The sequence below is a fragment of the Mucor velutinosus genome, assembly GCF_035048745.1.
Source record: "Mucor velutinosus strain NIH1002 chromosome Unknown tig00001553, whole genome shotgun sequence".
Classification (NCBI taxonomy): Eukaryota; Fungi; Mucoromycota; class Mucoromycetes; order Mucorales; family Mucoraceae; genus Mucor; species Mucor velutinosus.
This window is the reverse complement of record NW_027041930.1, coordinates 271,944-285,037: the sequence shown is the minus strand read 5'-3', so window position 1 is coordinate 285,037 and position 13,094 is coordinate 271,944. Positions and strand designations below refer to the sequence as shown.

Below are 13,094 nucleotides of genomic sequence, written 5' to 3'. Positions count from 1 at the left end.
ATACATTCCACATCACAACTAGTACCGATAACAATAACCGAGACATAAATTCGATAATGATTACACAAACAAGATATTTTAGTACATCATTGATCAAATAATCTGTGTTTGTACGTTTATCTGTGTTTGTACATTTATATTTCAGAGTATACATCTTGTATCAATACCACATCACCTTTCCCTGCCTAACACCCCCTTTCAAATGAGATTGAGCTTTTCAAATCCTTGGGAAGAGTATCACACATACAACAAAAATCGACTCCTTTATAGCACATAATTAAAGATTCCCCTTCCATCCAATCTTTCACGTCAGAGAGGCTAAATTAAGAATATCATCCGACAACAAGAAAGATTCCCTGTGGTTCTTGGATTATCTAGCGTGGCACAGTGCACTTGGGTGCCGCACGCATAGCATTATATAAATAATGCTTTTCCTATTTGATATTTGTGTTTCCCCACATACACAGCCTGTATCAGTTGGTGTTGGGAGTCGACATGATGGGTGGGGTTCATGGTGTATGATCTCTCCTTTTATGTAGTGTTTTGGACTATTGGTTCGTATATTTATATCACTTTTTTGTTGCAAGAAGCGAAAAAAATTATGCAGACAAATCGACTCAATATCATTCTTCTTTAATAAAATCATGTTGCATGTACGTTTGCATACATACATCACATTGATGAGCCATGAAATGTAACTATTTTGATCTGTGGAATTCAGACTACTATGTTACATGTAACGTCGCATTTAAAAGAAAGTTTGCCTTCCGATTCGTCAGGTATTCAGCCCTCATCATTCATACATGTATCAAGAGATTCCAGCCTGCAACAAGACATGATTCAAAAGAGCCATGTAATCACTGTCATATGCAATCTTGTTCTCATCGATATCCTAGCCTAGGTCAGATAGGTTTATGCTCTTTACTATATCGCCATTGTAATTGTCTGGATTGCTTGGCTTAGTCTGATGAATTTTAGATCAGAGCTGAGACGAACAGCACGGAATGAGCTAAATTTTTTGATCTGCGTACATGCCTACATGCATGTATACATAACATGCGCACTTGAAACTCATTGTGAGCTTTATTAGCATCATACACAAATATCCATGTTATGCATAAATGGCCATGTCAAGTCTATTTATGACTTGGGTCAAGTAGTTGCAAACGATGCCCAGCTTCGCCAAGGGAACACACTATATCTATATTAAATTCACTATCCCGGAAGTCTGGGGTTTCTGCGTTGTGAATAAACTTCGATTTAATTGGAACACTGCTGTATTTATTTGAAACGTTGTAAATTGCTCATTTGTTTGGTCAAATCATGTCGCATTTGAACATCAATCCAAATATAAATAAAGTATGTCATAGACTCTATATCTAAACTGGTTCTCGTATAATCAAATCTTGTACTTGGCAAACGATACTCGTTTTTGTATTACTCGAGGTGCTAGCACTAACTTAAGGGGGCTGTTCCAGTAAGAGATTTGACGCCACATAAGATACAAACACTACCCCCTGAATTTACAGGTATCCTGATCCTTCCAGCCACTTTTGCGTTTGGTGTGTATTATACAGTTATGAAAAGTTGCTATTACAGTGAGGGTGGATAACGTTGCCATTTCACTCGAAGCAATTGGCAGATTGGACGAGCTTTATAATACAAGTTATTAGGGGTACGCACGGAAAGGACTTGAAACTAAATAGAAAGTTTTTATATAGAGGAAACAAAAAGTGGCCGAGGGAGATAAGAGGATAGGCACTACTGATGGTGAACGTGGAGGCATCATCAATTTCAGCTTGCCAATAAGCAAATGGTAGCGAAATCCATCACTGCATCTTTGATGGATGTCCCCAGTTGATCAAATACGTCGCTGATTTGTGCTCACCAAATGGAGGTCTCATCTTTAATCGCAATGCACATAACAAAATAAAGAGTACATGGTGGGTGCCCTGTTGCTACAAGCTTAGGTACATTTGATTATTGTTACTTAGTGCCAATTGAAGCCTCTTGGAGTTGTATTCTTTTCGTGATTTTTTCAAGGATCTTTTCGCTCGGAAGTCTCATTTAGTCAATCTTAGCAATACAACCTTACTTGCTAATTACACTCAGGAGAAGCGATACCGTCTTAAGGATATTAGCAATAGTTATTACCCCTACCCTTTAACTCAATTGCATCACGTCATTAATAAGGCAAATATATTCTCAAAAATTAATAAAAAATGACATTCTACATAGCCTTCTAGCTATGATTATCTAATGACAAGCTATTCAAACGAATCAGTATATTTTAAGCTCCCTTCTCGGTTACAAAATTGGGTTCTATATTTTCAGTATTATGTATGCATTCGCCAGGCACCAACCCTCTTTTTCAAGGGCTTGGGTAAAGGTTAAAACATGTGAATATTCATGGTATATAGTAGATATATTATTCCATTTGAAATGCAGTTTTTATTGTCAAGTTGCTTGAAAAGGGCTTACATTGCACACTCCATACATAGATCACGCTTTTCGCTTCTCGACGGTGACCTTGAGTCCATCTTTCATGGATAATGTTACTAAGTTCAGGATCTCTACTTTATTGCCAGGAGCTTGGTGTAACTTGTACCTCTTGGTGATGAGCGCAATAGCTACTAAAGCCTCCAAAATGGCTAAATTTTGACCTAATATACATTTTACATTAGGGAGTGTGTCTTTCGATGTTAGTTTTGCAAGGTTACCTAAACATATGCGAGGACCGGCGTTAAATACCGACCATTGGAAAGGTGATACACGCACAAGTGATCCATCAGCGTCGGATATCCACCGCTCTGGCTTGAATTCTTTTGCATCTGCACCCCAAATCTTTGTTAAATGGCCTTGGCAATAGGGCTGCCATGAGATTTGCTCGCCCTTATATACTCTGGTTCCGTCAGGCCATACATCGTCTTTCACTGCCTCCTTTTGGTTGCCAGGAACTGAAGGATAGAGTCTCAAGACCTCGAATAGCCTGCGCTTAAGTCATTAGGAGTAGTACCAAACCATCATGGGTCAACTTACACTGCGTGGGAGTAAACCATGTCTTGGACAACAGTATACAATTTAGAGGTATCTGCCTCTACTTCCTCGCTGATGAATTGCTCCACCTCCCTATACACCTTTTCTTGTATTTCTGGGAATTGCATCAATTGATAGAAGGTCCATGAGAGTGCTTGGGCTGTTGTATCTCTTCCAGCAATAATAAAATTGAGGATAGTATCTCTCAATTCTTCATCGTCAAGCGTCTGTCCGTTGCGGGACGCTGCTTTTATGAAACGTGACAATAAGTCTCCCTTTTTGTGCTTGATGTCGCTTAATTTTGCTTCTTCCTCCTCTTCGTGGCGTTCTTTGATGAGCTTCTTGGCAAATGTATTGACTGTATCCAGATGTTGCTTCATCGACTTATAATTGCTCCAATAGAACATGTAATGCTTTGCTGTTTCATACGCTTCAATGCCTGGTATGATGGATTTTTTGAATGAATGCAATTGTAATGCGTCGAATGAATCCGCAAAGTCAGCCCGTTCAAGAAGCGAATTCAGCTTGACACCAAAGCCTAACCTAATAATAATGTTCTTTCATTAGTGCTGATGAAAAACAAACCGCTGTTGTACGTACTCTGCAAAAGAATCCATTGAGAAACGTAGCATGATATCATGAAGATCAATTATCTCTCCTGTAGCAGCCGCCTTGTCGAATATCTCTCGAGAAGCCAAATTGGTTTCATCTACAAATACTCTTTAATGACAGTGAATATCAATTGACTAATGGTATCATTAATTATAAACATACTTTGTGAATTGATCTCGAAAGTTCTTTACATGAAATATTTGACTCGCTGTCTTGCGTTGGGATTTCCATCTATCACCATCTGAATTGAAGATACCTTCACCTAAAAGATCGTGCATCGTGTAGTCAAACTCTGAACCTTTAATGTATCCTTCAAAATTATCTGTTGAATATCAAAACCATCAATCAGTAATTACGAAGACAATAGTAAATGATTAAATGTATTACTTTTGAGAATATGCTCCACATTTTTAGGATCTGCGGTGCAAATTAAGCTTGGCATCATGAAGAAAGTGGCGCGACTATATGAATACAGTTAGCATAACATTGCTCACATTTCAAGGATGAAACAAATTTACAATGTCAAAGTATTCATCTTTTCATGATGCTCAGTGAGATAGTCATAAAATCTATCCAAATTCTTGATCATACTTGGAAGGTTACCAAGAATTGGGGCTCCCTCCATGTCGATAAGCCCTTCTCGATGCTCATGAAATACACCACGGTCAGGATACTTCAAGGCTAGCAATGCTGTAATTGAGACTACTGCAGCAGCAGTAATACCCAGTATTTCAGTCTTGGTAGGCGATATAGTCATTACTGTATGTTTGTTAAAAATAAATAAATGCAAAAGCAAAGAGTGAAGAATTAAGGTTTACGTTTACTCTCTTTTTATTAATCCGGGATTGGCGCATAATTGACAAACTTCGGCCATCTTCTCCGGGAAAAGCCCATTAGAGAAATTCTAGATAAACTTTAGTATAATAATCTTCTTCAGTATTCACACAAATTGTCTTGAATTGTAATTTGCTCAATGTAGTCTGTTATACATTCGATCCGAAAGTGCTCAAGCTTTGCTCTTGTAATTCAAGTCGATTCGTTCAATGGTAGAAGTTCAAAAAAAAAGAGAATTTAGTAGATAATTTGTTCCTAAAATTAGTCTTAATTACACTGTTTTCAACTGTCAAGCAGTGTATTGTATCAAGAGCATGTAGCCATAATCGTTGATGCATTTATCGGACAACCAATTTCGGTAGATCAGAAAACTCTTGCTCAATTCAGGGGCGGCATTTCATTATCAAGACGCATAAAATAATAGCCAAAAAGACTTTAAAGCGGTGACAAGCCTAACTTTGTCACCGCTTTAAAGTCTGTCGTCTTTTGGCAACAGTTTCATCCTTGTTCCTGCCATAATATCTAGGAATGATACGCTTGTAGGTTAGGCGACGCTTCTTCTTCATGTGATTCTCCACTGATCTGGGGGTGATCTGTATATCTCTAAATTCTTTTGGCAGGTGGTCTGTAACAGCTTCAACTGTCAATGTTGGCTCATTAGCCAGCAGCTCAAAGATAAATACAGTATGTTCGTCTTTAAGTATTGTGGTTGTCCCTTTCCTTCTTTGATTGCGATAGAATCAGGGAACCCTTTTTCAGCTATTTCGCTTGTCATTTGATTCCATTGCTTGACTTTACGAATAGCTGTTGACTTGGAGAGCCCTACCTTTCTACCTGCTTCACTGATAGACATATTCTCAAACTCTTGCAACAAATTGATCAAATTGATCAAATTGACTACCTTTGCTTCGTTCTTGGTAATGTATGATCCCCTTTCCTTCTTCACTACATCAAGGGAGGACTCCTTGGAGTGAAGTTTGGTCTTCCTCTTAGCTTCTTTTTGTGCTGCATTTACTGCTGTAGTTTCTTCCCAGTCCATATATGATTGTATCATCATAGGTACTGTCTCACTGTCAAAATTGTATTCTTCGTTCATGTTTAGCAATATGAAAAAAATCAAGAAGTGAAAAAGAAGAGAGAATTTGGCCAATCCTCATTACATTTCTGTATCGGTGACCCATTTTCGTACTAAGTGACCCATTTTCAAATTATGAACCATTTTCGTCTTAGTGACCCATTTTCAAATTATGACCCATTTTCATTGGCTAACCCACTTTCAAAATCGGTGATCCATTTTCATTTCAAACTGGCCATTTTTTTTTTTTTTTTTTTTTGGGCCAATCTTTTTTCGTCGACTGTAAGAGAAGATCGTCTTGAGAGCGGGGTATTCGTTCATGACTAACAACCTTATATGGAACTCTGACTCATCGTTTCTCATAGACAAGATGAATTAAATTCCGACTAATGGAGTTCTTAGTGTAAACTCAAAATGGCTTGTTGATAGCATGAAGATTCTACATGCTAGAAATGGCTCTACTCCTTGTAGAAACGAATTGAGCAAAAGTTGTACAAAACTGACATGATTGTTTACATCTGTAGGTGGCTTTGCTAATTTATCATAGCAAAGTGTCACCAGAATCAAGTATCAAAATGAAATTTTTTTGCTTGAACCATGAGCGGGGATCCAACATTTAGTAACCCCCTCATTTTTTTGGGCGCAAATATATAAATGGTTTGACATTTTGATTCCACTTCTTTTCTTTACTCTTATTTTAACTTCTAAAATAATCAATAACAATGGCTACTAACAAAGGAAAGGTTCTTCTTGCATACTCTGGCGGTTTGGATACCTCTGTCATTTTGGCTTGGTTGATTGAACAAGGTTATGAAACTTTGGCTTACATTGCTGATGTTGGTCAAGAAGAAGATTTCGAAGCCATTAAGGCCAAGGCCTTGAGTGTTGGTGCTGCCAAGGTCTTTGTCGAGGTAAATATATACTGGAATTGTGTAGGGATCAGACATCTCATCAGTTGATACATCATGTAGGACCTCAAAGAAGAATTCGTCAAGGAGCAAATTTTCCCCGCTATTCAAGCCAATGCCATCTATGAGTCTGTCTATCTTTTGGGTACTTCTTTGGCTCGTCCTGTCATTGCCCGTAGACAAATTGAAATTGCTGCTCAAGAAGGTTGTCAATACGTTTCTCACGGTTGTACTGGTAAGGGTAACGATCAAGTTCGTTTCGAGCTTGCCTACTATGCCTTGAAGTCTGACATTGAAGTCATTGCTCCTTGGAGATTGCCTGGTAAGTTGATTGGGTTATAGAATGAAAGGAAAACGATAAATGGAAGCATATATACTAATATGTTCATCTGTTTCACTATAGTCTTCTTTGAACGTTTCGCTGGTCGTAGTGCTCTTTTGGACTTTGCCGCCGAAAAGAACATTCACGTTGCTCAAACCAAGGCCAAGCCTTGGTCTACTGATGAAAACTTGTTCCACATCTCTTACGAAGCTGGTATTCTCGAGGACCCCAATGTCACCCCTCCCAAGGAAATGTGGAAGCTCACTGTTGATCCTGAGGATGCTCCCAACACTCCTGAGCGCATTACCATCTCTTTCGAGAAGGGTATTCCCGTCAAGGTTGTTAACCACAACGATGGCCATGAAGAAACTGAGCCTGTCAAGCTCTTCACCTACCTCAACACAGTTGCCCGTCGTAACGGTGTTGGTCGTATCGATATTGTTGAATCTCGTTTCATCGGTGTCAAGTCTCGTGGCTGCTACGAAACTCCCGGTGGTACCATCTTGCGTACTGCTCACAAGGATCTTGAAGGTTTGACTTTGGACGGTCAATTGCGTGCTCTCCGTGATCAAAATATTACTGTTCCTTACGGTAAGGCTCTCTACAACGGTCAATACTTCTCTCCTGAATGCGAGTTCTTGACCAAGTCTATCGAATTTACTCAACGTAATGTCACTGGTGATGTCAAGTTGAAGCTCTACAAGGGTAACACTGTCATCGAAGGTCGTGTTGCTCGTGGTGACGGTGCCAAGCTCTACGATATGCAAGAATCTTCCATGGATGAGCAAGGTGGTTACAACCCTCAAGATGCTGATGGTTTCATCAAGATTCACTCCATTCGTCTCAAGAAGTGGACTCCTGAACAATAAATTTGTTCTCTTTGTACAAATAATTTGCAAAAAAAATTGTCATATAACCCTTTCCTTTTTACAAAAAAGCTCCATTATTATACATAAATAAAATTTCTCAAGATATACTATACACACTATATTTGGTATCTTTTTATACTCTGTAGATTATCTTTCATCAAACCATCTGCTAATCTATCAATGCGTATTTGAGCGCCTTCTCAACTGGCCAGGAACCCCACATTTCAGAAAGATTAGGCGGATCAAGTTACACAGATCCATCAAAAGAAGCTTGCATGGATACGAAATTGAGATCCGGGCAACAACAATATATAAAGCAGCATAGTTCAATGCTCGAATACCAATACACAAAGACACAATATAAGGCATTTAGATGTGTTAGTTTTACTATGAGTATCTTCTCACTGTCAACCAAATTAGTAGCAAAATCAAGCTTCGAGATACACTGACTGGACTATGACTAAATAATGTCGGGCCAGTCATTCTGAAAGACCGTTTGTGATAGATTAGAGCAAACGTAAGGCATGTCAGCTTATTGCTGATACAATCAGAAAACAAAGCAGGGAGACTATAGGACTATAAAAATATCAATTGCCAGTGATCCTTATGTAAAACATTTCGTTTCTTTCTTACCTCTTTCACAAAATTATGTTTAGCAACATCTTAACTGTTACCAAAGTTCTCTTTCAACAATTTCAGTTGACAAGCTCTCCCAATGCATTTGATCCCTACCAAGCTGACCAGTTCTACGAAGAGCTCAATCAAGATGTCCATGCTGGCTCAAACTCTGATTTCTCCTTGTGTGACGAAGAGGACATGGTCCTTGTTGATAAAATGGAGGATGAGAAAGATGTTTGCTTTATTCATGGCTACTGCATCAAACAACCTAGCGCAAAGCGAATGCGTTTAATAGTTGCTAATGCTGCGAAAGAAATCATCAAAAACATTTCTACTGGTGCTTCTTCCACTTGCTCTACCGCCAGCTCTAGAAAAAAGAAGTTGCAAAAGAAGGCTATGGATCTCGTCTACGTTGAAGAGAAGGCATCCGTAATGAGAGGCTATGGCGTTGACTTTTGCCCTTTATTTGAAAGACCCTACGACTCAAACTTTTGCGTTGATCTCTCTGACAGAAAGAATTGCCGTAATGCAGATGGAGAATTTGAAAATAAGTATATTAACATCCCCATGAAAAGCTTTTCATCATTAGAAACAGAAAACGATTCTTGGGAGCTAGTGTAGTCTGATTGTGTCGTGTGATTTCAATTATACATTTTACATTCTATCCAAGATCATAGTATCTGTTATAAAATAAAATCTGCATGAATGTTAAAAGATACACAGTTTATATTATCGAGCTTTGATTGTCTCAGCAATTTGAATATGAATCAAATGATCATACCAGAAGTAGCCACAAAGAAAAAATGACGGCAAAGCTATGCAGTATATTCAATTGAACATGTATCAAGTGTCTGTTCTTACCTTTACACAAACTGAGTAGACTTACACTAGTGACATAACAAAATCGTGAATAGATTGGGCAACTTGTATTTCGCAGTGGAGCTCACGTTTGAGAATACTTTTTGTAGCAATTGAATCTACTCTATGTATATGTGAAAGTTCATAAAAAAAAAGTCAAAACAAAGTAGTCAGAATAGATTATGGTATTTTTTTAATTCACAGTTCCCCTCTCATGAGCTTCTAAAGCATCCATTACCTTGAAAACGCATTTTGCCAGCCAAAATCACTTCAATTTTCGATCAATTTTTTAGTCCTGGTTGTTCATTTTCGACTTTTTGGGTTTAATTCGACCTATTTTACTAGATTTAATTATGTAAACTGTGATAATTATGCCATGCTTCTTTAGTCCTTCCTTGAGTACTTTTGGAGGCGCTTCTAATGGTGATAATTTTAAAAGGTATTTTGAACAGATTAATTGAGTAATGTTGGAAAGTATGAAATGAGGTTTTTGGCAAAAATGTTGAAATTTCACTTATGGAGGCTGCACAAACAAAGTTTCAAGGGTTGCCTTAGATCAATAGAAACGTTTTGATTCAATATCTGGCTTTCGAGCCGTTCCTTAGAACCATCTTGGCCTTCCCCTCTCTTCAAGGCGTCCCAATGTCTACCGCTGTCCGTGCTCCTCTCGCAGGGCGTATCTCTCGTGCCTCCTCTCTCGTGCCGGTCCAAGGCGACCATGATCTCTTGCGCGCTCCGGCGACCCCTCCACGGGTGAAGCTGTTAAGCTACGGCGATGGTCTGGAAGTCTTTTTGACTTCTACGGCGGAATGGTCTGTGCTGCTGTCGCTGTCAGACGAGGCTCATGCTGATTGGAAGCGAGTGACGGAAACGTCTAACATTGAGTGGTACGACAGCTCGTCAGTTGGCTCTGTGAGGCATCTAGGCTACCCTCTGTATCATACAGAGGAGCAGTTGCAGCATTTCCTGGATTCCATTACCGTGAAGATTCAGCGTCATTGCAATCTGCTCACCAAGCGGCAGCTATCCATTCGTGGAAAGGGTTTAGTGGCGAATTCCCTTCTGCTGTCTCGCTTGTGGCATCTCCTGCGTGTGGTTGTGGTTCCTGACAAGTGGCTGGAGGAGGTACAGCGCGTGGTACGCCAGTACATCGTCTCGTTTTGGCCTACTGTGGCTTGGGATTCTCTCTGCCTTCCTAGGAAGCATGGAGGTATTGGTCTGGTTGACATCAAGAAGCAGCATCTCGCCTTGCATCTCATATATGTCAAGCGTCTGCTTCGTCCTAGATCCCCAGCGGATTTCCTCACTCCCTGGCTGATGTATACATTTCATGTATACTCAGGTCATGCTACTGTGCTGCCTTTGCTGCTATACCCACGTACCTGCTGGCCTCGTGTGCGGAAATGCCCTCACTTGGAGCATCTGGCTCGTCTGCTCACTCGTTTGCCTCCCTTGACCCTCACTCCTGAGTGGCCGTCTTGGTGGCTCCTAGATCTGCCCTGGTTACAAGTATGCTCCCCGTCTCCCACAGCGACTTTGCCTTTGACTAGGAACAGTGACAAACTGCCACCTCATGCCTTGATTGCCAGCCTCTTGAGCGTGCTCCCCGGCTCCCACATCTTGGTTTGCGTGCGTCCCCGTGATACTGCTGCATTGCAACATCTGTTCAATGCCTTGTGCCCCATCGAGGGTCCTCCTGTCTGGGTTGTCCCTGCTCCTCTCAGGTCTGTCATGGCTTTCACCGCTCCAGAGCGCACCGCACTGCTGGAGAGTTCCACTACCCCCTCTCCACCCACGGCTAGCTTTTCGCATTGGTTCATCACCACTGGCCCTCGCTCAAAAGCTACAGTGGACAAGATCACGCTCGGGGCGTTACGCCGTTCCTGGTATCCGTCATTTGACATGTTGCGTTGCCCAGCCCATCCTCCTGGCTATCGCCCATCACATCTCCTGCTTCCTCCTCGCCTCTGGCGTGATTTTTGGTCTCTCTGTCTCCCGCCCAAGGCATTTACACCGTGGTGGCGTTTGCTGCATGGACATCTCTCGGTGCAGGTTCGCCTGCATTCCATGAACCGTGTGAAGTATCCTTCCCCATTGTGTAAGGTGTGTCATGAAGCGCCTGAAGATGAATACCATATGGTCATTGGCTGCAGTATGAAGTCCCTCTTCTTGTATGAGTTTGTCTCTCACCTCGGTCTTGCTGATCTGTTCCCTACGGACGAGGCCATTTGGATTGGGTTGACCACCCTTCACGGCCAGGACAACAATCCTCTGGACATTTCCATCTTGGAACTTCTCGGCTCTGCCTTCTCATCTCTCTGGCAACATCATTGGGGCTGCACAATTGATGGTAAATCCTGGATCACTCGGGCTGTTTTCTCCTCTTTTCTGGAAAATTATTCCAGGTTAAGTTCTTCTTTCTTAGACATGCAAGACCCTTATGTTACCTTACTGTCTATAATATAAATAAAAAATACATTTAAATACAAAAAAAAAAAAAAGTTTTGATTCAATATCATCATAACATAATAAATGCTCAGTCCTTAGACGCTTTACAACCCTAATATGGAACCTGAGTTTCAAGGCATCTGCCTGGCCTGGCTCATATGAGAATAATGATTTTACAATCAATCAACAAAAACCACTGTTATTTCTACCCTCTTTCCTCTGCTCAATGCTACCAATGTTTTATTTGAACGACGTCTCAGAGCCTCAGAGACTTCACTACTTACTGCAGACATTTTATGCAGCCCATGCATCGTCAATGTCCTGACTAACGTTATTAAATATAGAATGCAAGAAAATGTCATTATGAACGATATAGAATGCAATAAAATATCATTATAAACGATAGCTTTATGGCCTGCCACCTACTTTTCATACGCTTCAAGAGCATTTACTACTGTATTGCAGTATGAAAAGGGCATTGAGTTTGCCAGTAGGCCCCACAAGCCAAAATCAATTCAAGCCCAGAATCATAGTCTGTCCTAGATTGGACAAATCTTGATAATTTTGGACTTGATTGAGCTATTTTTGCAAATTCAACTAAGTAGAATATAATGATCATCCTGTATTTTCTTAAGCTTTCTTGGAGTATTTTTCAAGGCGCATCCAATGGTACTAAGTGAAACAGATGATTTGAATAAACTTATCAAATGATTTATGAAAATATGAAAAAAGGTTTCTGGCCAAAATGTCGAAATTTTACATATCAAAGTCCCACAAAGATGATTTTAGAGGTTGCTTTGGATCGATAGAAACATTTTGATTCAAGATATACCATAGTAAAAGTCTTCATTTTCAAGGTGAAAAATGCGATCGTTTGATTTTCGATGAAAACCATGAGGGGTATCTCATGCTTTCTGGTCGATTTTCGATGATCCTAAAAATGTCAAGCAAAGGTATCAGGAAGTAAGTCCTAGTTGAGGGAGACTGTTTGGTGCTATCCTGGCGATTTAAAACCGCTCCTGACACGAGAAAAACGCTTCTGAAATACACTCAAATTTTGCTGTACTCTGTATAATTTGGAACAGTATGATACAATGCAAGTATGTTGCCTGCTCTTATAAGGCTTGCTCCCATCGAGACAGATGTAGAACGTCATAGGAGAGTCAGATCTACAGATAAAGATCGTTTATGGACAATTTGGGTAGATTGCGAGAAGTTGAAAAGTATAATTTCAGTGTGTTATAGTAGGATACAAATGTAACAAGCATGAAATCAACTAAACTCGTCTATATTATGATTGGAGTTACAGTAGTCGCTCTATATAAGGCTACTTTTTTGGCGAGGTTTTTTTAGCCTTATTGCCCGCATAGCCTTAACTGGCGCGCGTGACTTCTGTCAAAAAAGTCGTGCGCGTAGAATCTATTACTATAATAGTTGATCAAATAAATCAACTTGATACCTCCCCAGTAACATTCATTTATCTGTTTATTTTACTTCTATTGAACGTAATATCC

General features: G+C 40.1%; 5 protein-coding genes across 5 annotated transcripts; 3 read left to right on the top strand and 2 right to left on the bottom strand.

Moving 5' to 3' along the window:
- Positions 1–2,502: 2,502 nt before the first annotated feature.
- On the bottom strand, positions 2,503–4,405 carry ATC70_007438 (uncharacterized protein; the record flags this gene model as incomplete). Its single annotated transcript, XM_064826697.1, has 7 exons — positions 2,503–2,663; positions 2,721–2,989; positions 3,040–3,579; positions 3,637–3,756; positions 3,811–3,970; positions 4,036–4,109; positions 4,167–4,405. 7 exons carry the CDS (start codon positions 4,403–4,405, stop codon positions 2,503–2,505), a joined length of 1,563 nt encoding a protein of 520 aa, XP_064675754.1.
- A 720-nt stretch (positions 4,406–5,125) lies between these two features.
- Positions 5,126–5,578, bottom strand: FAP1 (FKBP12-associated protein; the record flags this gene model as incomplete). Its single annotated transcript, XM_064826696.1, has 1 exon — positions 5,126–5,578. One exon carries the CDS (start codon positions 5,576–5,578, stop codon positions 5,126–5,128), a length of 453 nt encoding a protein of 150 aa, XP_064675753.1.
- A 701-nt stretch (positions 5,579–6,279) lies between these two features.
- On the top strand, positions 6,280–7,656 carry ATC70_007436 (uncharacterized protein; the record flags this gene model as incomplete). The annotated part of the gene is made up of 3 exons (XM_064826695.1): positions 6,280–6,468; positions 6,529–6,787; positions 6,869–7,656. The coding sequence occupies 3 exons, from the start codon at positions 6,280–6,282 to the stop codon at positions 7,654–7,656; spliced, it is 1,236 nt and encodes a 411-aa protein (XP_064675752.1).
- Positions 7,657–8,304: 648 nt separating this feature from the next.
- ATC70_007435 (N-acetyltransferase domain-containing protein) lies at positions 8,305–8,895 on the top strand (the record flags this gene model as incomplete). The annotated part of the gene is made up of 1 exon (XM_064826694.1): positions 8,305–8,895. The coding sequence occupies one exon, from the start codon at positions 8,305–8,307 to the stop codon at positions 8,893–8,895; it is 591 nt and encodes a 196-aa protein (XP_064675751.1).
- Positions 8,896–9,774: 879 nt separating this feature from the next.
- ATC70_007434 (uncharacterized protein) lies at positions 9,775–11,598 on the top strand (the record flags this gene model as incomplete). The annotated part of the gene is made up of 1 exon (XM_064826693.1): positions 9,775–11,598. One exon carries the CDS (start codon positions 9,775–9,777, stop codon positions 11,596–11,598), a length of 1,824 nt encoding a protein of 607 aa, XP_064675750.1.
- Between the last annotated feature and the right edge of the window lie 1,496 nt (positions 11,599–13,094).